The following is a 24,227-nucleotide window of genomic DNA, read 5'->3' as shown; positions in this document are numbered from 1 at the left end:
CTTTCCTGGTTAAAGATTTTTCTTTGTACTCCATAAGTAACACAACTCTCCCCAACCCCTAAGGAACAGAACCAAAAATCTATGCTTCATATTTGGAGAAGTCAAGTCACTCCTGAGCTGACAGCCTAAGGAAGATTGCTCCTTTAATGTGCAAAGATTCTTTTGTCTATACATGCAGATACCCAGCCAGCTTCTCGCCTTTCATTTTCTAATTTGAGTATCCTAGCTGACATGAGCACTACTTGTGCCCATGGCCCTGTCACCCGTGTTGTCATATATTGTAAGAATTCTACTGTCATTAAGTTGCAAGGGTTCCATATTGCTAGAGTTCTGTACCTCCTTGATGTTTCTTGTAGGCAGCTCCTCCAGGCACTGACTCTTCCTTGTCCTCACAGCAGCCAACTGGCTCCAGTTCCCCTCAACCAATCCATTCTTTTATAACACTCTTCTTATTGGCTACAGCTGCAGCCTGTTAACATCAGACCTGCTCCCAATCTCTAATAATTGGCTCATCTTCAACTCTTTAGGGGGTAAGATTACATTCTATACCACCTTCCTTTACCCATACTGTATGCTCCTACACACTGGGAGTAAGGAAGACAAGAAAGAGTCTTTCCTGAAATCCCAGTGTTACTATTAATGGAAGACATTTGGCTGACACTAATTTTAAGACTTCAGACTGCGTACGTGGCAGAAATATATGAGTAAATATAAGAACTGGGTGAAATTGCAGTGCCTCCTCCACCCCTGTAGGATATCCAAATCAGGTTGTTGGCTTTGCATTTGCTTCAAAATTATTTGATTTTTAGGCTAACTTTGCAGAAAGATGTCATAAAGAAAGAGCAAATGCTTTGAAAACAGCACAAGAAAAAAAAACCAAAGAAAAATGTCCTCAAAGCTTCTCACCTTTGGATAGTGCTTATGGAGGACACAAACTTCAATTCATAATGTAAGAGTCTTCTTGGCAGAAAGATACCTGTAGACTTACATGAGTGAAAGCTGATTTGTTGTTATACTTTCATCCTGCAAAATAATGAAAATGGAATATATAATCAGCTCCAGCATCCAAGCACTCCAAATCATTATAAAAGCTTAATCTTACAAAAAAGCACTCTGAATGGTTATAAAAGCTTAATCTTACAATAAAATTAAGAGGTATCCATTGACTGAATCATCTCTCCTGAATCATTGTCATGCTCTGGTTGCAATTCAACAGAGGGCAATGACACCTGGCAGACAAAGACCTGCAGCTTCCCCTTCTATGGCAGGCCCACAGCCAGGGCAGCATTGTGTCAGGCACTAATTCTGGCTGTTTCCATAAGTGACTCCTAAATTAATGAATAACCCTCATGCTGAATGACTAGAAATGCAGTGCAGTGCATCATCTTTTCCAAGCACACAGTTCGAGATCCAACTTTTAGAAACACCTGGATGAACCTTACCTCAGTCCTACTGGTCTTGGTTCTTGGAGGGAACAGCTGGGCTCTTTTACATCCTCTAGTGTTAATGCAACCTTCAGGCTAGAAAACCCTTAATTTCTTGCAGCACAAAGTACAGTTAAAGGGGACTTTGCACCACAAGCCCTTTGTCAGACTTTGGACAATATTGAGGCATGCTGCCAGGCAAATCCCACCAGAGTTTCTCGCCATTTTCTGAGGGTGTTGTCTGCTCAAAGACTCTAAAATGGCAGCAGTCTCTCTTGAGGCATAAATAAAAGTTAATATGTTCCTCACATGCATCCAGGTTTTGGTGGCTGTTACCAGCCTGAAGAATATTTTCTTGTCCCTTGAGGGCAGGATTTTCCAAAAGAGAGATGAAACACTGTTCCACTAGAGAGCCGAGCAGAGTTTTGGTGCTTAATTTTGCTGAGGCTGGGCACACAAGACCAAACACTGGCAAGCAGATGCTGAGTGCTTTGGGTGCATGCATGAAAATCAGCCTGAGCAGTGTCCAGTCTGCCAGTGCTTTTTCTCTTCTGTACTACTGCTATCTGAAACTCAGTATTTCAGTCCCCAAAAAATGCTGGTTCCTTCCTGGGCTCCGTTTTTACACTCTAATCTTGCTTGAAGTTTTCAAATCGATTGCTCAGTCCTGCTTCAACCGCAATAAAAGCATCCTAAGTTCATAAGGAAAAACAGTATCTCCATAAAGCCACAGTTTTAAATAATTTGAAATGTCATAAAAGTTTTAGACACTTGTAACTCCACCATGATTTTTTGACCCATGAGTATAATGGTGGACACCAACTTCACACATATTTGACATTCTCTCAGATTTCCTGTTTGATTTTGTCACTGAGTGGCTCCAAGTTTAATTTAGTCATGAGATCCATTAATCTTCTGTTTAAAGGTATGTTAAAGCCAGTTAAGCTGGCTTTCAGAAAGTCACAGAGGAAAACTGGTAAATCAGATAAGTGGGTCAACAACTTTCAAGTATTAAAGCTAATTTATTAGTAAATTTAAAGCTGTTGAGTTCATGGTTTTGAAAGCTGTATGCAATGAAACTGGAACTGAAGTGTCAGGAAAAACCACAAATGCTAGAGGTTTATGTCCATAAAGGAGACACAAGAGTCCTGCAACTTTATTCGAAAAAAGGGAGAGGTTCCACTGGGGTGCATGCCCTCAGGGTTTTCTCTCTTGAGGTTTCAGAGGGCACAGCCTCCTTTTATCCCAAGCTCCCAGCCACATGTTGCCCTCTTCCCTCTCCCACTGACTGAGGCACTAGGAAGGTACAGCCTTCCTGAACCACCTACCACATATCCCCCCTTGAACCTACTATTTTACCCCAAAGTTCAGAAACTCCGGCCTGTGTGGACCCCTGTCTGTTTCAGCAGCCAAGCTGCCTGGGCTCAGCAACCAACCTGCAGCCCAGAGTCAGTAGAGACATTAAGACCCATTTCAAAGACTTCAACACCCACATCTTCATCAAATTGTTTGTAAAGACATCACCTTTCCTCTCAGAAGTGCTGTCAGTGTAGGATGGGCAGGTGTACAGGGCTGTCCCAGCCATGTATTCATCAGAATAAAAATTCCAAAACCACTGCTGAGGTGGCAGGTTTATTGGTGGAAGGTAAATCACCTCCTCCTGCTTTTATACACATCTGGCTTTGCAACGAACTCACCTGAACAGATTTAATAGCATTAAGAAGTTGGCTAAATGCCTGCAAGTCTGGGCACTAAAGTCCACCCACCACACGATCTTTTAATATTTTTAAGCTGTGACTGACCTAAAAAAGAGAAACAATTTTAGATAAAGATTTTCCTGCTCTCCACCTCCAAAAAAGTCTCCCAACATCTTCACCCCAAAAACCAACTCAAAGACACCAAATAGATCTTTTTCCCCTAGAAATGACATTTTTAAATAATTCAGTAATTCTGGATGGTTTAAATGGTTTTCATAAGTTCCTCATGATCCCCTTCTTTATAAAACACACTGAGGAAATGAGGGAGAGGAGGACCAGAAAAAAAAACCCTAACAGCTTGGCAAAAAGCTATACTGAACACAACCATTTCTTTCATTTAGAAACTTATCTGTAATTGTTTAGGAAGCACTACTCCTGACATTTCACAGTAAATATAAATAAAAAATAAAACCTACAAATATTTACAAAAACATGTTTACAGTAAACCTATAAAGGCTTTTAAAACGTCGTGTATTTTTGGTAAACTCCTTGTAGAGTTGGTTTTAGTTTTGTTTTTATTTTTGCTTATGGATGGAAAAAAAATCATAAGCTTAGAAGTGCATCACGACTACAAATACTTGATTACTCCTTATGATGTGTTCATTAGAAATTTGTTTAGCTTTTGCTTTAGACAACTCAAACAATAACTTCCGCTGCTTCCTTGACAGACCAAACTATTCCACTGTCTGTCACAATGGGCAGAGAGACTTGCTAATCATCAGCCAAAATTCCCTGATTCTTTACATCACTTCACTACTCTTGACTGGACATGCCTTTGTGTACAGAGAGCTCCCAGTGTAAGAATTAGGCTATTCCAACACACTCACCTACTGGAATGTTCGGGCGTCAGCCATCTCCAGCCCTCTCTCTGTGTAGGTGTCCACTCCCTCACAACTGCACCTTGAAAATCTACTATTCTTATGCTTTTAAATGCCTTCCAGCTGCCAGCAACTATTTGCTAACAGAAGGCTGAGTGGGCGAGAGGTATCCAGGAAACAGGAGCCATGTGTGAGTGGTGTAGCAAGTACAGGGCACTGGGACTGCTATAGGTGTTTATGGAAAAAATTCTATGGACATTCCTAAAGGAGGGAAACAGACACTAAATCAGTAGCATTTGCTTGTCTCTAAAAACCTGAAAATTAAGACTCAAGGTTTGAGGGTTTTTTCCCTTTGGCTCCTGAGTCGCTGTCATGAATCTCAAATAACACAAGCTCTTTTAAAAATGCCATTCCTAGCTCTCAAATGATAACACCAAATCAGAAACAGGGAGAAAAGGGAAGAAAATCCTGCTACGATCTCATTGTCTCTTTTTACATTAACTTTCTAGACACATAACCAAATTCATAGTATATAACAGTATATCGTATTATCATATATAGAGCATACCAAGTAATAAATCTGGCTACAAAATTTGAAAATGGAGTAGCCAAGCTCTGCCACTTACCTAAAACTTGCTTGAAAAAGCTGGGTTTGTCAAAATTTCTCTCTTTAGAGAGAGAAGTGGTTGCACCTGTAATCTGTGGGCTGCTTTTGCCAAGCAGCAGAGAAACATGTTTTCCCTTAATTAACACATTTAAAAAAACTAATCACATCCTGATGCAACTCATTTCACCTGGAGCCTCTCTCTTTTGTACTGTGCAAAAAGTACTTGACTTTATTGTAATAGAATCTCTGTTTGGAAGCACTTGTAGATGTCTCCATTGGTAATTTTCCAGCTCTCTTCCTCCTTCTCTGCTAGGCCATTTGACATGATAAGTTTCCATTCACTAATAAGGTGAATCTCCATTCACTAATAATTCATTTCTGAGCTTGCTGCGTGCTGTAGGGCAGCAGATAAATTTTACAATGAATTAAGCAGTCTCTAATGTGCTTATTTGCTGGTTTTTGTTGTTTGTGTTTTCTTTTTGCTTTTGCTACTCCGAAGACAGAAGGTACATGCTTTGACTTTAGAGGAACAAGTGGCAAAAAGCAGTTTGCTCTTTTCAGAGCTTCTCTGTCTAAAGTGAAAAGCTCATTATGTATTTCCTCAAGCACATGTTTTCAAGGCAAGATGACTAAACAGGGGGTTGTTCTATTGTGAGATTATGTGGTAGCTCTTACTCATGAAAAAAAAAAAAAAGAGTTCCCTTTCTGTTCCAGTGCAGATGGTCTGTGTTCCAGGCTTTCTTACAAACATTCTGAATGTGATGCATATAAAAGAATGGTAAATGCAATGTCTACTTCAAAGCAAAAATGAGAAAGAGTTTTGCTGTGGGTGAGGAGGAAGATGGTTGTTTTACTATCCTTTCCCCAGCACATTCAAATCTCAGCTGAGCTCTCTTATTAAAGTGCTATGCGTAAATTCTTACCTTTGCATGTAAAGCAGCCTTATCTGTTCACCTTTCCTGTACCATCCTTGCTATACAATCAAACTCTCAAATACTTTCTTTTGTTGCCTGTTACCCTGGGAAACAAGTCCTGTAAAGTGACTCCTAACTGGAACTGAAAGGAAAAAAAAACTTACATGAAAACTTAATAAAGTAATTTCAAGATTTCTTTTGGCTTCTGTACCTGAAAATTCAATTATGATTTTCTCAAAACAACACTGTAGCCTGGTTTCCATAGCAAATTTTTCTTCTAAAATAACTTTGGGCAATTGCTTATACAACTTCGGTACTAACTGATGCAAAAAATCGCAAGAGTTTCGTAATTCTCATGATTTGGTCTTGGATGAAGGTCTCCATAAGCAGTAGGGGCTGAGCAGGGCAGGTCTGAACAAAATTGCTCCTCGAGATAACGACTGTCTTCTGATACAGAAGAATAATATATCTGGGGGGGGAAAAAAAACCAACCAAATAAAACCAAATCAAAAATCACTTTATAGATGGCCTGAGTTTGGAGTTGCAAGAAAAATAAATGAAAGCTGAAAGTTCCTATTACATCTGAATTAAAAAAAAAAATCAAGTCAGCTTTCAGGAGTCACTCAAGGAGGAACGGCAGGTTCAGCTGTCTTTGTCCACGTCTGCGTGTGCTGTGGCTGACAAATGGGGAACAAAAAGGTGTGAGCAATGCAGCAATTCCAAAGTGCAGTGCACCAGGGCTTGGTGTAACATTTCCTCTGCATTGTACAAGCATGTCTGTCACAACCAGGCAGACAGAGTGTTTTGTAGAAAAGGATTGAGTTAACCCTGTATAAAGCAGCTCTGTCTCCCTTCCCAGCAGGGTCCAGCATGCCTCAGTACAAGCTCACCTACTTCAACCTGCGGGGACGAGCAGAGATCAGCCGCTACCTCTTTGCCTATTCGGGCACGAAGTACGAAGACCACAGGATAGAAGCAGCAGACTGGCCCAAAATCAAGCCAAGTGAGTAGCACTTACAGCCAAAGTTCCACTAGAAATGCTGGCAAAAAGAAAAGCAGTTGAAGAGGTACCTGTATGTTTTGTGAACACAAGTACACTTAACTTCTGGCTTTAGTTAAGCCTGTGCGAGTTTTAAGGTGAGACAGCCAAAATGTCATTGCTGATGCTCTCACAGGAGACTGGATCCAAACATTCAGACAATCTGAAATGCCTTACCTGCTGTCATCCAGCTGAGCTTTTACTCCTTATCAATTCAGTACAGCTTATGTGTACCTAAAGATAACCAAACGAGTGCTGATCTCAGCTTCTCTGGGTAATTTCATCTCAAAGACCACACCTTAGGCTTCGCCCTAGGTTCAGAAAGCCAAATTGGAGAGAAAGGTCAGGAAAGACACTCCTTTGCAACCTGAAAGGTCTTGAGAGAGGAAAAGTAATGAGAAAACAAAGTCAGTTGCTATAGCAAAGAAAAAAAACAAAAGGATCAAAAGAGGTAGGAGAAAATAATTGTTCCTAAGAATAAGCCCTACTAACTCTTCCAGAAGTATCCTTCAGGCTATTGTACCCCATTCATTTTATGTCTTTTTGTTTAAATAACCTCTTTTCAGCTTTTAAAGGTATTTATTTCTGTTCATTAAATTAGCCTTAGTTCAAGTGAAACAGATCCCGCGTTTCAAGACTCTGGGTAGGAAATCAGTGTCTTCATGGATTAGGCTTGTGTTTGGCTACATGGGCTATGACTTGGCACATCCACAATGAAGAATAATGGCTTTGGTTTGAGGAAAAGACACAACCAATTCACAATGTGACTTTATTAATGAAGCAATGTTTCTTGATAAGCTTTCACACCATTTAGTGAGCTCAGCCTGCAAGCTACCAGATTTTTCTAGGGTGCCAATTTTGTAGGTTTGGTCTTTCCTGTTTGCAGTAACTAGAATGATAAACACTCAAACACAGCTGTAATTCAAGTGGCAATTGAAGCCTTCAAAGTGGTCAAGTATAGAAAACACTGGCAAAGATCAACAGAGAGGAATAAGAAGCATTGGAACAGGGACACTTTCAGCTAGGGATGACTGACTTTGGAAACCTTTTTGTTGTAAGAGCTTAAGCCAGTTAACCATGTGGTATAGCTTATTTCTCTTTCACTGTATTTCTCAGGAAGCAGGGTAGAAACTGAAGGTGAGATTAAGAACTCAGATGACTTGATGTAAGCTCTGCAAAGGCTTTTCATACTTAATTACACACATACTCACATGTATGCACACTCACTTTTGTCCTGAAACAAAGCTGAGAGTATAAGGAAAGTATGTTTTTATGTGGCATTTTCTATACTGATGAAGTATTACAAATAAAAAAGACAAAGCATAATTAGTCACTTAAAGGGTGCAGAGGCATTCACATTCTAGAACAAGATGTTCTAACAGTAGATTTACCATATAAGGTAACAGCATTGCATCACTCTTTGAATATTGTTGATGATCCTGATGTCTGAGCAGCGCAGGAAACAATGCAGGAAAGTTCTACCTATGCTTTTCTTCAGTGCTCACTCCACAAACCTCCCAGTGGAGCTTTATGTGTACAGGACATGTGTACAGTAAATGTGCAGCTGCAGCACCTAAGTATTCTTTTTCTCTAAGTATTTTTTAATCTTGTTTCATCATATTTGAGGCTTTTAAAAAGAGGGACATCATGTTGTATTTGCCAACTGCAGTCAAAACTGGTTCCAGATCTTTCATAGGCAAGTGGGTAAAGGCAAACATGATATATGCAAGTGTACACAGCAATTTGTCTGGTATTTCTTAATCTCACCTCAATATGTAACTATGTTATTGGTTCAATTAATTTGACCAATTTTACTGATTTTTGAAGGCTACAAAATAAACTGCATATTAAATTGCATTGCTTTAACTGCTGTTACATCAAATGCAGTTGTATTTCCCTTTACCATTGCTAAACATTTACCACCCTTTGGTTTTCATGAGGATGAGACTGACAGGAATCTGCTACTTTACTTCTCTTCTTTCTAAGCTAGACCCAGTTCAGGAAAAATAAGAGGAGAAAAAAACTTTATATGAAGGATCTGAATACAGATATAAATGAGAGTTGTGCAGAAGAATTCTCAGCAGAGTGAACAATGCCTGTGTATATGCAGTGGTTTGGATGGATCTCCTCATTTCGCTTTTGAACACAGCAGTAGATGAACTTCTTGGGCAAGAGTCCTGTTACCCGGTGCTTTTTCCTCATCAAACTGTGTCTCTATGGAGGGAGCTGAGACACATTTTGAAAACTCAGAATAGCAGAGAACGCAAGGCTTGTTTTCCATAGGGCAGACGCTGCATGCAACAGAGTGTGAAGGCACACAAAGTCTGTACAAACCTACTCCCTCTCCAGGAGACAGCCATTTCTTGTGTTGAGTCACAGCCTGCAGAGTCAGGGTTTAGGTGCCCTAGGGCAGATTGGGGCGCTGGCTATTGGTCTTCTTGAACACTTAAGGCTGTTTGTTCCAAAGCCTTGTTGCTACCTTTGATTCAGTGTTTTTCTGAATGATTTGCCTGTGGGAGAACATTTTGTCTGGAAATACTGTGAGTAACCATGAGAAATGCCTCACAAAGGAGGAGGAGATAGTCATCAGGTGATCTCCAGACAATTTCCTTATGCAGCATTACATTTTTATGCATGAAAAAAACTTTAACTCTTGTTTAAATTAGCAAACCTCTTAATTGCTTGTTGTCTGCAATGTGCCTGTCAGTGGTGGCAGATGGCACCATTACTTTGGTGTGAGAGCTAGGGTTCAGGGAGATTGGAAGAGCAAAGGTTTAGCCTGCTGCTATAAGGTGTAAACAGCACTTTCAGATATGCACCCAACTGTGTAGGTGTATGTTTTCCTGGTCAGTTAGGAGAGACATTCCCATTCCCATCCACTTACTGGGTGTCTAAAGGTACCTGAAATTCAAAGAACTCTTAAGCCAGTATGAATTCTGCACAGATGACTTCACAAATCTTAGAGCAGCACCTCCCAGATAAACTTCTTATCTGCCATGGAATTTCATCTAGGGCTCAGTTATAAAGGCTGCTGTGGAAAGCCATTATGCAGAGAAAATTAAAAACTCCAATTAACCCTTGGTAAGCCTGCCAGCAAACTTTTCAGAGCACAGAAAGAGAAACAAAAGTGTCCAAAGGTTAATGACATCTCCAGCATTTGTTAATGCAGCAGATGGAGTTAAAAACTATGTAGCTTAGGATTTGTAGGGTGTCTCTACTCCCAGTGTTTTTGTGGTAATGCCTCTGCAACTGCACATTTACTGTACACACTGTAGATAAGGCTCCAGTGGGAGGTTTGTGGAGAGAGCACTGAAGAAAAGCATAGGAAGAACTTTCCTGCATTGTTTCTTGCGCTGCTCAGGCATCGGGATCATCAACAATTTTCTAAGAGTGATGCAATGCTGTTACCTTGTATGGTAGGTCTGCTGTTAGAACATCTTGTTCTAGAATGTGAATGCCTCTGCACCCTTTAAGTGACTAATTATGCTTTGTCTTTTGGACAAGAGAACACTTCATGTTTCTTGAGCTAATAAGGAAAAAATCAAAGAATTCAAGTTTGTCCAAGAGCACAAGGAGTCAGAATCTGAATGGGATCTAAGAGGATGGGTTTGCTTCAGCAGTTTTCTCAAATTGAAATAAGGTTTTGCAAGAAATACCAAGCTATCCAAATCATCATACCCTATAAACCAGAAAATACTGACATTATTCTGAGGAAAAGACTTAGTTCTGTAAAACTGATGGGAAAACAGAAAATCTGCGCATAAAGATCAATGTTAAGAAAACCCATTGAGAAAGAAAACTGGCAGCTGCAGTGGCTGCCACCATTAAGCTGTAATCCTAATGCACCTTCAGGCAAATAAGTAAGTTCTTCCTCCTGGAAATATTGCCCCACTTGATTTTGTTTACACCTAATGGTGCTTTTGTTGTGTTTGAAAGGATGGCCTATTCTAACATAAGAACTTCCTGTTATTTGGCTTATACACTCTGAAATTAACATTTCTATAAGTCAACATTTGTTTTTTTCCCTTCTGACACTAATCGCATCATCCTTGGCAAATTTTCCAGCTGCTGATTTTGGGCAAGGACTGCAGTTTAGAATATAAACACATTTAAAGAAACCAGTGTACAAGTGTTAGCATTGTCCTCCTTTAGCACAGAATTTAATAATTCGGACAAATATCAAGCAGCAGCTTCACCATATGTAAGTCAATAATAGTTTTAACAAGTAAACAAACTCATTCTCAACAAACTCTGACTTGATTATGGCCCCATTTAAAGGGCAATCAATTCAAGATCTGCATCAGGCTCACACAAGATCTGTACTCCCTCACAGTGGACTGTTCACAGAAAGCATCTTTGCTCTGACATAAGTCATCATAGAGCAGAAAATCCACTGTAATGGTGAACTAAGTTACCACCACCTTTGATATTAAGCTGGCAGGCAGCAACAGCTTTTGATCTGTGGCTCCTTAAAGCAGTTTGAAGCAATGGCAATAACAGACTTTATCCTTATAGCAAAGGATGCTTCTCCTGCACTGATGGCCATAAACATCCCATAAACAGTTTAGGATGTGTAGAATGTTGCTTGAAAGGTCCTTAGGAACCTGACTGACTAATGGCCCTGAAAATACTCCCAAGGTGACACATAAATCTTGAGAAGCACCTGACACTGGAGAACAATTCCTCAGGGCAGCAGTTGCTTTGCTTCCTGAGTGACTTTCTGCTATGTAGCTCCACTGAAATGTGTACATAGCTGTGTCAGGTAAAAAGTAGGGCTTGGCAAGAACTCCCAAAGAGAATATGAGTTGTAATAAAACCAAACCTGGGGTGAGATGAAATCACAGCATCCTCCTCATCGTCCCTTTCTAGAAGATTCAGATTCTAGGTACCTCCACTCTGGGCCTACCATTTCTCAAGTGCCTTGCTCCTCTGCCACCATTAAAAAAAATACACATTGCATGTTCTAATAAGAAATACATGAAAAGTATCTGTTTCTTGTGATCCAATTTAAATAGGAATGGATAGGAAAAGCAGTTATGGTCAGTTTTCAAGGCAAAGGAGAACTTATTTTGACACAGATATTGCAGTAAGAAACAGGTCTGTGACATTTATTTGCTCCCACATTTGACTAATCCAGCTGCCTTATTATGGAGCCAATCTAAGCTTGATTACCAAATGATTAATTATTCAGCTTTTGAGCAATAATCAAGCACTTAAATACAGGCTGCATTGCATCAGAGCCACAGACAATTACAACATGGGCAGGATGAGTCATGGGCACGTCAGCTCTGGAAAAAGGGGGGAACATGTTGGAAGGACAGACAGAAATGAGGAGAAGACTAATGGAGAAGTTAAGATCAGTGAAAATGGAAGAAAGAGGTAAGGGAAGGAGAGAGTTAAGAACTGTATCTGCATGGAGAAGAAGAGCAGTGAGAAGCACAGCACAGCACCAGCAGCTGACCAGCCTAGGTGCCAGAACTGGACAAAACTGCGCTCAGCTCTGTTGTGTTTCCTCTCCCTGCCCCTGACAGAGGAACAGTCCCACAGGAGCACCCTCCACTGGGTCATGGCCAGGAGGATGAGTGAGGAGCTTGTGTTCAAAGGGAAGGCCTGAGCACCAGTGAGAGCTTATGGGCATGGCAGGGTGCCAGCAGTTATCACAGCCCTTAGGGGCTTGATGGAGTGGAAATTAATTAAAGGGATGGTCTTGCTTTTTAACACACATCATCTCCCCTATTCAGCATCCAGCAGAGACCTGTATAAACACCACAGTTCTTGTCACAAAAGCCAATGAAAACTAAAGTAGTATGAAAAGGAATGAATCCAATTCCTAGATACTTTAGTGAGATCTTCCTAAAATAAGAAGAGAGACTGCAGATCGGCCTGAGGACTTGTCCCCTGTCAAAGTTTTCTTCATGGCAATGTAGACTGTGCAGATTTCATTCCAGCATGCAATGCAAAAAGCCAATAAATAACCAACCTAATATGAAAAGCAAGAACCTGCTGATAAAAGTTCAATTTAAAGAGGAGTACAGGTTTAGTTATTCAAAAAGGAGGCTTTTTAAAACCCCTTTTCCTCTTTCAATCTAAATTTGGAACACCAGCATCCACCAGCTTTGTACTTCAGATGAGCGGCAAAGCAAGCGGGAACCAAACAGGAAAGGTCATCTTCTGTGCATGCCTGAGAAATGACACTGTTTGCATGGTGACAGCAAAAGATTTTCCTGCTTTTCCTTCTCAAAATGCATTTGCTCAAGTGGGAGTTGGAAACATTGTAAGACAACATTGCTTTGAAAAACATGGAAAGCACATCTGTATGGATACACAAGGGTTTAAATTGACATAAGTACCAAGCAGCCCCCAAATAACAAGGGTGAGAGAAAAGCCAGCAAAGTGACACTAACATCCTTTCAGCCTGCACTACACCTTGGCTTTGCTGCTGTATTGTAATGGCTCCCCAGTGGATGGTGTTTCATGCCTTGCCCCTATGACCTTGATTCTACCCAAACATCTCTCACACAGAAGCTTTTCACTTGCTCATCTAAAGTGGGAGCTTGGCAGGAGCCACCCTACCTGCTCTGCTCATCTGCAGTCACACAAACCATGCCTTTCACCAAAACTCAGAAAGCTTCATTAGGTTTAGTACCATACTTATGCACATGGGGCATTCGGGCATCTCCTCCAATAGGTCAATGAGCAGAATTGGGCCAGAAACACCACGGGAGGTCAAAGCAATGCACAAAAGCCCATATTCCTGAGTCTAAGGGTAAGACTGTTTAAACCCATATGCAGAGAGGTTTCTGTTTTGTTTGGAGCCCCTGAGAATGTGGCCTGGGTGTGGTTTGTGCAACTGGCAAAGTTTCTAGAGGCCACATCGAGGTCATTTCTCAAATCCCAACCTTACCTCCAGCAATCAAACTGTGTCCATCCAGTGTGAAGGCTCCTCACATTCTCCCTTAGGATGAGCTGTGTAACAAAAATCCACTCCTCTCTTTTCCAGCTGGATAAGGAAGACGCCCAAGTTTCACAGAAAATGCATTTTTCCTCATAACAGCCAAACTCAGACATACAGTACCAAATCTTCTGGGAAAACTGTTATTCTAAATTACAAAAGGAAAAAGATACTTTACAGCAGGTTCCAAAAAATTTTGGTCATTACATGAATTTTAGACAATAACATTTCAAAGGCAAAGATTTTTTTTCCCTAAATTTATCCAGACTGAAAACACAGCTTTGTAAGCCATTATACCTTCTCCTCAGATATGGAGGAGATGTACTATAAATATTTTCTTCCCTCCTGACTAGTCTTTGTTATTTTCTTCTGTTGTAAAACAGCCTGAATATTTGCTGTACTTTCTGGTGCTCAAGAATAGCCTGCCCTGCACCCAAGAAGAAACAACAGATTTTTAAAATTATCTGCATAGCACATGTGTACTTTCTTCAAACCTCTTAGAATTGCACTCATTTATAGTTCATTAACTCAATAATCAACAAAATCTGTGTATAAATATATACATGCACTCTATCAGCTGTAAAAAAAAAAAAATCAATGTTTACATTAATCCAAATTTTTCCCTGTTCTTGCTAAGAAAAAATCAAATAGCATTTTGAATACACAAGAAAGGAAGGAGCATCTACCATTTACCATCTGTTACCCTTTAAAGAGTCCACTGTTCAGTAATGATAGCAATAGATTTGCTGCCTCCTAACAAACAAACCCCAAGTCTCGTTATAAATCAAAGCATAAATCCTTTTAGATATTATGGGATAACAAAGTAAAGTCTGCTCTCATTTATTAATTCATAATTGTATTAAGAGTCATGCAACTGTAGGTACACAAAACAAAGCTGTCTTTGTATATTTTAAATTGCAAACTCAGTTTCTCTTTCAGAAAAGAATAACCAGGTCTTCAAGAAAGTAGCTCAGCACTGAGGAGGATGATCTTTGTAAACATTACTCATGTTTTCAGGGAATGAATAGCAATTCCCTTGAATTCAGAAATGACCAGATTCCTGAGAAACAGAACATAAGAGCTATGAGAGCTGACTACCACTCTGCCTGAAAGCTGACTTTGACAACATAATCCATGTTCCTTAACTTTCAGAAAGATGCTTCCCTTCTTTAGTTGTAATCAAGGGTTTCTTGAAAAAAAAGAAAAAAAAGCCCATAATAACAAACTGGCTTTCATTTTTCTTGTAGTGACCCACAAAGTGAAACATCAGTCAAAGCTGGGATTTATAGATGACTTCTCCTGTATGTAAACACAGCAGCAAAAATATCTGTGGGTTTCTAGATGAAGCAATCCCAGTGTCACAGTTCCCCAGCCTGAGCAGTGAGTGACAGTGTGTTTTGACAGCTATTGCTACAGACTGCCTTAGTCATGTTGACCCTGCCAGAACTGCGTCACCCCAGAGCATTCCTACTGGGGCCTCCCAAAGAGGCTGCTTAACTCCTTCATGGGGGGAGCCAATACCCCTGCTCTGGCTGCACTTGTGCTGTTTCCTGTTGTCAGGCATTGTTGTACATCCCTCTGTGGTCTGGGAGGATGTGGAGCAGGCTGACCACCCTGGCACATCCAGCAGTCACACCTGCTGTCATCCCCTCTATTTGTGCTGTCCTGAAAGATGTGCTTCACATGAGCAAACATTGTTACACACCTCTGCAGCTTTGGAGCAGTGATGCTCAGGGCCCTGTGCACCACTAACCCAGAGCACAGAACCAATGCTTTTCTCGTTTTCATAGCCAGAGAGCTTTCCTGTGAAGCATTCAGGGGATGCAACTTGTCATCTCTCAGTGAATCTCAGTGGAACAAAACATGGACTTGCCAGGACCTTGCTGCTCTCTGGATAATGAACATGGGAAGTCTTCTGTGCAACAAGTCTATATTGCTTCAATAAAAAGCAGCAGAGCCTGCTTTCTCCTGGGGTACAGCAGCTAATGCTCGTTGAACTCTCTTGCTTCTGCTGTTCATCAGCATCCAAATTCATACTGAATTCCCAGTGTGCTAAAACTTAAGGAAAGAAACAGGCATCACGAGTACTGTGTTCAGATGCAGCGAAAAAAAAAAAAAAAAATAAACAGAAAAAAGGCACAGAGGGGTCCTGGATGTCTTGTACAACTGCAAAACTCATGTTGCAGATCAAGACTTAATATCTAGGACCCAGTATCTAATGTGATTCATATACTGCATACTAAACCACAGAGCAGTATTCATCCTTTATGAAGCTGCCTTGCTAAACAGTTACAAATGAATAAGATTTCACTATTGACCCCTTTTTATTAAGAATTAAAAATGCTCATGGAGTAGAGGTGACATTCCAGCTGCCCTGTAAAGACAGCTCTCCTGGTTTTGAAAGCACTTTCCATGCTTCCAATGGCCAATGTTCTCATTTTACCACTACCACCTTTTTACATCACAAGATACTCTTAAAGTGGATATAAATCTTAATTATATAAATTGTAATGCAGATGAAAATTGGGTTCAAAGCATTTAGCTATGGTCAGCACTTGCAGTTCGTACTTGGAAACAGCATCCTTGGGAATGCAGAGATGTACAGTTCCCTCAGTGAACAGCACCAGGTTCCCACAAGCAGATTGTCACTGCCCTAAACACAACTGTTTTCCCCAGATTAAGCCTTTGCTCTAAGTCTCCAGTTTCATTTCATACCACACAGGCAGCTTCTCCAAAGCACAGCAAAACAGCAGTCCAAGCCTCCATGTAACTCCAAAATTAACAACAGAAAACTAAGACTGATTTCTTATCTCAAACTCCATTAGAGATATCCATGATACCTGCTTAGTTTGTCTTGCCCTTTACCTAAAATCTGGAGGCTTCTTCCCCATAACTGGCAGATTTTTTTTTTATGCAAGCCACATTAGGTGAATTTGAGTATCTTTTTGGGATTTGTAGTGCAGTGTGAAAGATATATTTGTCTCAGTGATGACTGCCAAGTGAAATGCCTTGTCACGATGCAAGTTCTGAAATCAATCACTGCTACTTCTCAATTTGCCCAGTTTCTTGCTTCATGCCCCAGCTGCATCCTGCCCTATGAAACCTTCAGCAGTACTTTACTTAACCTTGGCAGTTACTTTCCTGGAGAGGAAAAAGGAGGATAGAGAAGGAAAAACTAATATTCCCCTGAAAAGTTTCCTTATATAAAGAATTCTGGATATATAGAAGTACATTCAGCTTCTACAGAACGAAGCCAGGAAACAAGAAATGCACTTCTGGTTTCTGTGCTATAGCTGCCTTCATACAGTGCACTCTGATTACATCCTTACCCTTTTTTATTTTTAGTCCATGCATTTCTCCATAGAAACCGTGTCAAACTGTTAAGTGCTATTACACTCCTCTGAATGGTAAAACTACAGTTGTCACGTACTCCCACTGTTAATGGCTATGATTTAACTTTTGGTTGTTTTTTTTCTTTTTTACTTTCCCCTCCAAGCTATCCCATTTGGCAAACTCCCTATTCTGGAAGTAGATGGAGTTATCATTCACCAGAGCCTGGCGATCGCAAGATACCTTGCCAGAGAAGCAGGTAATGCATCTTCGACTATTTTCTTTCTCTCTTCTGAGCTCACATTTAATGTTCAGGTAAAAATACATCCACAGTAAAAATAGAAACAAACCAACAGCCTGGCAAGCCTAACTATGCAGAAGTCAACACCAGCGTGGCAAAAATGAAACCAGTGCCTGGGGTTTGGGCTGACTTCTCCAGCCAGTACACTTTATCCACCTGTCCCTGCATGACAGAAAGCACATAGCTGTAGTTTCCCTAAGGCTTCCAGGGCAGTTTTCCCTAAAGCTCAACTTTGACCTGCCAGGCTAACCAGAGAGATGACCAGGAGGAGGAGGTTTTTGGAAGCATTAGAGATTATCACAGCAGGCAGAGAACTCTGAAGCAGATTTAGGCAACAATTCTGGGCTAGCAGAGAGATTAGAGGAGATGTTGACATCACTTGCATCTTTAAATTCTTACATGCTGTGGAAGTACACAACCAGTTAGATAAAATGATAGGAGACTTAGTAATGCAAGTAATCAAAGAGAGTGGCCAGGCTTTGCTTTAGGTCAAAGAGCTGTCATTCAACACCATCTGCAAAACTGGTCTGGCTGAAGGCAGATGTGCCCATGGCATGCTGGGCATCAGCAAATTGAAGAGGGGGGCTGGGAAGCAAGTACTATTCCACTTTTTTTACACTGAGAGCAAACGGATGTAGCCTGCCTTTCATAATATCCCCCATTTTCTAACTGAGGAAGGAAGCAGAATTTCATAGCACTATTCTTGAAGGCACTAACACAACACACTTCAAGTGTGTCTGCAATACTCTGTCCCAGCCCATTTCCTTCAGCTTTGGTACAACCTATTCCTTGCAAGAGAGGAGAATGAGGAAAGCCCACCTGGTGATAAAAAACAGTGGGAAAGCCTGCCTTTCACTCAAGATTCCTCCCTCCCTGGCTCCTGTAGGGAGGCTGATCTGGAACCATGCTCCTTTTTCCAGACCGAAGTTCAGATTTTTTCCAATTGACTTGCAGCAGTGACAATGGCTTGGGATCTGGAGCACATTCTGACCATGATTGACTCCTCCCAGAACTAGTCGTGCTGTCAGCTACAGCAGAAAAAAAAGCTATGCATGGAAGGGAAAAGATATCTTTTCAACTTCATAGTGAAAACTTGCTAGTTCTGCCATTAAGGCTGCATACACATCACTAATCCTTTAAAATTAAGAAATGGCATTTTTAGGTGCCCGACACCAAGAGCTCATCGCTGAAGGATCACAGAACCTGAGGCCCAAGAGGAGAGGCACAGCCCTCACCTTCAAAAGCACAAAGTTCCAGTAAGGGAGATGACCTGACAGAGGTAGGGCATGCAGTCTGTGATCTGAACCTGCACGGAGGTGAAAGCATAGGTCTGCGAAGTGACAGCTAGGGAGAAAAAGAAGAGGCATTAAGAGAACTGCAGGAAAGCCAAGGAACTACAGGGGAGAAAAGCAGATTTGTAAACAAAACAAAGTTTGGCTGAGGTCCTTGATTACAATGAAAGAATAAAAAGTAGGTGGAATGTCATGAAAACATTCTGAATGGGGCTGAGAGGGCAGGATATAGGGAAAGAGAAGCAGACTTTCACAAGTGCACTTTGGGAGAATGTGTTGACCAAAATGGAAAGACCACGAGATGGAGAAGGATGTGGAAAACTGGGATGGGCAAGGATTAAAGGAAAGGAATTTGTGCTGACCCTTGCTGAATGTGTGGTGGAAAGCAGAGACGATACAGAAACAATGTTCAGGCTGAAGGCTCAGGAAGTGGATAGAACAACTCACTACCTTGGGCAGCTGTACAAGGGCAGAACTGGGAAAAAACAAAGGTAGATACAATTGCACTTGGATGCAAAGAGTCAAATCCACATTGTTAGCATCAAAAAGACCTGGAGAACATGTATGTTTATGAAAATATTCACAGTTTACCTTTGGGGCATCAAAAATTCCTGCTGCTGCTGTCTCTAATGTCCCTTCATGTGCTTGCTTCCCGCAGGTGTGGCAGGCCAGACGCCTGTGGAACAGGCTTTAGCTGATGCCATTGTGGACACCATCGATGATTTCATGACACTGTTCCCTTGGGCAGAGAAAAACCAGGACGTGAGAGTAAGCCAATCACTAAATTAAACAAAGATAGCATGTAAGCCATGATCCAAGCCTGATCTGAGCATCTGCTCTGGAGGCACTTGTGGGGGTCAGCCTCTGGGTTCATCACCTCAGCTGAGCAAGGCTGAGCTGGTGGAGCTCTGTGGTTGTTCCTTGAGGCTGATCCCACCTCCTCCTTCACCAGGCTGTTTTCACCCTTGGTAGAAACTCTGAGGCCATCAGCTTGAACCAAGGATGGGCCTACACCAAACTGCTCTTCAAAAGGGCAAAGACAGGACCCCAGCTGGTGCTGTGGAATTCCTCTCTCTTATCACAAGGAGCCTGTGCTCAAATCTTTCTGCCAGCTTAATAAGATAAATAGCCCCATCCCATCCTTTAGTGTTTCTGCATTTTGATTTCTTCTAGGTATTCAGTAAGTATCAATGTTCAACATCAGCTGCCAGGATGACTGCTTGTCAGGACAGCAGGCACTGCTAATCAGGGCAGGGAGCACAGCCCTCACTGTGCTTTTCAGATGTCACAGCTCACACCTTGGTCCTCTCCAGTGCTTCTGGCACCAGGCTGTGGTGCTGTGGCTACTATAACAGTCATGGGCTTGTCCTACAGCATTTGGGGTTGCTTTGGCATCAGGCCAGTGCTTCTCACCAGAATCCCAAAAGCAAGCACACAGATCAGTTGCTGGGGGAAGAAGGTGATGGATGATTTCACTCCAGTGTTACAAAGGCTCTGCACAGCTCTGCCCTGAGCAGACAACCTGACCCTCTTAGGGAAGTGGAGGTATAACAACAGCTCTCACCATAAACTGCCAGTGCAGCCATCTTCCATTTATTCAAAGGCAACATTTCAGATCATTATCTGAAATGCTTATTATGGTATCTTATTAGGGTTATTATTATTAGGGTATCTTATTATTAGGTAATAAGGTACCCATTATTAGGGTATCTTATTGCAGAGATCACAGAGTAAAAAATGATGCCCCAAACCCATAATAAATAAACAATAAGAAACTGCTCTGAAATTTTACAGGGGAAAATCTGAAATTTGGGCGTTTAGTACTTAAAAGTGTGAATTACTTACATGTCCAAGCGATTTCCTTAAGTTTCCTAGTTTGGGGAGGGTAAGGTGACCCACGAGTTTTAATCATTTCAGAAGAGCCACACTCCACCAGATGTGCTGGTGGCACAGTCAGCTCTGCTGCCCTTCCACAGGGAAGCTTCTGTTGTAACTCCCATGTGTACCCAAGCACTTCTCCAAAAAAGGACCCAGATCGTGTCACCAGTGATTAATTTAAACGGGAAGAGCTGGCAGCCAACCCAAATGTGCCGATCTGCACGTATGCATGCTAAATTATGTGCTGGGGCCAAGGATGGTCGGGAATCTCACTTTCCCACGCTCCCAAACATTGTCCTTCCTCCCTCTCTCCTACCAGATCCGCTGCCACCACCCTGTGGTCAAAGTGGCATCTCACGGTCTCACCAGGCCAGATTTAATTTTTGATTTTTGTTTGAAGCCAAAACACCTCCCCAGGCCTGACCAGTGCTCACAGGAACACACACCCAGGGAATGGTGAGAGGATGTGTTACTGCCATCTAGCCAGTAGCAAAGAGAAATCAAAGCCAATTAGAGGAGCAGAACCGGAAACTTCCTGTAGAAGCTCCCTCCATGCCAGGCACACACTCCCCCTTCATCCGACGTTCCCCAAAACACAGCTGGCATTGCAAAGCTTTGCCCCCACCACTGCAGAGCCCCAGGGTTGAGACAAACAGGCTGTGCCACTCCAGAAGAGGGATCCTGGCTGTCCCCACCAGCTTCACACCTTGGCTGTGGACTCCTGTACTTGGGCAACGCTGTTACCATCACAATCACACAACAGCTTGGGGTTTTCTTTGCAGGGTAAAACGGTGGGGAGGGGATCAGTTACCTAAAAGAAAGGAAATACTACAACCCAGGGCACAGATATGAGATTTCTGGACTGCAAACTCCCAGCTGATATTTGCAGTCACCTCATCCAGTTAACTAAGCTCTTAACGAAGCAGAAAATGATGTCAAATCTTTGATCATGTCTGTAGAAACACTGATTCGATTTCAGCCTGCATTTAGGTTTCTGCCTCTTCCAGTTTTGCTTTTTCACATTAACCTCAGTTAAAGCTGTAGAAATAATTCCATTCCTGTACACCAGTGCTTTTATTTACCCAAGACTGACCGTATTCCTCCAAAATTAGGCCACGCACAATAACTGCAAAAAATGTGCCATGTGGGTTGACCAGATGATCACAACAGTCTGCAGTCTTAATTATTTCCATGCAGGTGAGAAGAGAAAACCAGAAGCAGTTTTTCTCACCAAAGGAAACAGCTCAGCCCTTTGAAAAGCAGCCTTAAAGCTTTCTGCTATGGGGAACAGCCTGTAGAGAACCACCACCATAACCCCACACTTCAGTCATTAACATACAGACACTGAGGCCTGAGCCTTTCGATCATCCTTTAAAAACAAGTTTTAGCCACCTCAAATCTTACTGCTCTGGGGACAAAAAAGAAAAATAACATGAACATTAAAGCTCAAAGATAAATCCAAGCCCACCTAAAGCTCAAAACCCAAGTTCCTTGTCTCCCATAAGAAGGGTTGATAAGCAAAGATAACTGACCAGCATCTGACTGACTGCATGGAAAGACTGAGCACAAAGGATTCTGGAAATCTGAGACTCTGCACACTAGAAAAGATGACACTCAAAAGAGTCCCTTGAAAATTGCTATAAGACATTAGGAATCTATCTTGTAGCTGGATTCTTCCCAAATCTATGGCTGAGTTCCTGCCTTGCCATGGCTGCCTGCTTTTTCTGTTAGCACATCACCACAAATATCATGTCAGCATCAAGGAGCACTCAGGTGTTCATTAAGGAAGGAATTGGCTTTAAGTCATGATTCAGCAAGCCATGAATGCCATGTTTTGGTATCTAACCCTAATCTTTTTCATATTTCAGCTTGCTTTTTCATAAATAATAAAACCTCAACAATTCAATTTTGCTGACTGCTATGCATCTCTCTGTTTTGCTCTTCCACCAGAAAAAAGCATTTGATGATATCCTCACAAACAAAGCACCCGAGCTACTGAAAGATTTGGATACTTTCTTAGGGGAAAAGAAGTGGCTGGTAGGGAATTCTGTAAGTATAATTTTTGTTTCTCCCATTCCCATCAGATTGCCAGAAAATTCAAGTAATGGACTATTGCTGAATTTCTGGGTTTCATGTCAGGCCATGAAGGAACTCTCCCCACACTTTGAGCCCTTTATTCTTACCAATACACAACTGGTCACTCAACTGCAAAGTAAAAATTGTTTTCCACAATATTAGAAACGTGAGGCAAACTAGGACTAGGATCTGCATTTACTAAAGCAGAAAATGCATCTTCATAAGTATGCTGACACAAAACATTTTAAATGCCTTTGCAGTTGTGAACACAAATTTGTGAGTACACAGAGCCCTGTTTATCATCGCTGACTTATTTATAAGGCAATACAAAAAAACCTCTATATAAACATTGCACCTTTTTTACCCCAAACTCTTTTCTGCAGCACAGTTTCAGCAGGAAAGACTAATATTGTAACACAACTAATATTTGTAGCTAGGACTTGATTCGAACCAATATTTACTGAAGTCAAGCCTTGCATTGCAACCTAACTACTAGCCCTGTAATAATGGGCTTTAAAAAAACCCCAACCCCAAAATGAAAACTTAAAACAGATAAATTCAGTTTTTTGAGAATATTAGTAGTCCTGGCTTTTGAGATTACCAACTAAAATTTACTGCTTTCTGTCCCATTTCCACTAGGTAACGTGGGCTGATTTCTACTGGGATGTGTGCAGTACAACACTTCTGTCCTGTAAGCCTGACCTGGCAGACAAATACCCCAGGCTTTTGGCTCTCAGGGAGAGAGTGCAAGCACTGCCAGCTATTGCAGCCTGGATCCAGAAAAGGCCAAAGAGTGTAATGTAGATCTGCTGCTCAGAGAAACAAATGCTTGTTTAGTTTTCAATATGATAAACATCCTAAGTTATTAACTTCTAAATCATTTAAATTAACTTCAGATGGTTGTGCTGTATCAAATCAAAATCTACCAGTTGTATCCACTTGCAAGAGAATCTAAAATACTGATTTAGTAGAGTAATAAATATTGATTCACAGAAGTGTGGTTGCAATCACATTCTCCCTCTACTAACACAGTGCTTCATCAAACCAAATCATGTTCTGTGCTCTCTTCAAAGGGAAAAAATATTAATACACCTTCATGGAGAGGTGCAATCTTAGCAACATTTTGCCTACTGCAGTCTTCCAATCTGGAGGAAATCAAGTTAAAAGGAGAGGGCAAATGTGTGGAACACTAAGCAAAAAAAATAAAAAAAACAGAAGACCCACTTAGTCAGTAAAATTCAAGGGCCTAAAAAAAGTGCATGAGAAGCTTGAGGTTTATACTGTGCCGCTGAAAAAAACCAAATAAAAACCTCCAAAACAAGCCAAAAAGCAGTTGCATAGCCAAACTGGTGCCCACACCAGCAGCAGTTCTCCATAAACACACCAGCTGCAAAAACATTTAACAGCTCAGTATCTATGCTGATAAGTAGGAGAGACAAACTGGGGGTCAGTGGTGGCAGCCAGGTTTAGAACAAATGAAGGGTTTGCTCTTCCAGGACTGGAGAAAAGGCAGGTGGAAATCTTGACAATGTGGACTGCTGTGGATGAAAGTGGTTTACACAAACTCAAGGGGAGACAAGTGCTTGTGAGAGGTCTCCATTGTGTGGTGTAAGCAGAGAAACCACAACAAACTTGGGCAACACTCCATACTGGAAATGGCCACTGTTGGGAAAGTATTTCCCTTCACATTTACTTTCCCCTCCCACCTCAAGTATTATTTCACTGTATCACAAATGATGCCAAACAACCCCTCACAGAGACAACTCAGGTATTGTCAAAACAGAAAGAAACAACCTTTATTCATTCCCATCTTCACCTGCTTTGCAACTCCTTGCATGC

At 41.4% G+C, this 24,227-nt stretch overlaps 1 protein-coding gene across 2 annotated transcripts in view; it reads left to right on the top strand.

Moving 5' to 3' along the window:
* Positions 1 to 23,383, top strand: part of HPGDS (hematopoietic prostaglandin D synthase) — a 28,844-nt gene extending 5,461 nt beyond the window's left edge. The window contains exons 2-6 of one of the 2 annotated variants that reach the window (XM_066548975.1): positions 6,380 to 6,523; positions 17,008 to 17,100; positions 19,093 to 19,202; positions 22,263 to 22,361; positions 23,028 to 23,383. In XM_066548975.1, coding sequence (XP_066405072.1) covers positions 6,391 to 6,523; positions 17,008 to 17,100; positions 19,093 to 19,202; positions 22,263 to 22,361; positions 23,028 to 23,192 — 600 coding nt within the window. In that variant the 5' untranslated portion in view covers positions 6,380 to 6,390 and the 3' untranslated portion in view covers positions 23,193 to 23,383. The remainder of the gene's footprint in view (positions 1 to 6,379; positions 6,524 to 17,007; positions 17,101 to 19,092; positions 19,203 to 22,262; positions 22,362 to 23,027) is intronic. The other variant, XM_066548976.1, reaches the window with a different exon arrangement.
* Positions 23,384 to 24,227: the final 844 nt, after the last annotated feature.

Source organism: Molothrus aeneus, chromosome 4 (genome assembly GCF_037042795.1).
Source record: "Molothrus aeneus isolate 106 chromosome 4, BPBGC_Maene_1.0, whole genome shotgun sequence".
Lineage (NCBI taxonomy): Eukaryota > Metazoa > Chordata > Aves > Passeriformes > Icteridae > Molothrus > Molothrus aeneus.
Note: the sequence above shows the minus strand (reverse complement) of the source record. Positions and strands in the feature narration are given on the sequence as shown.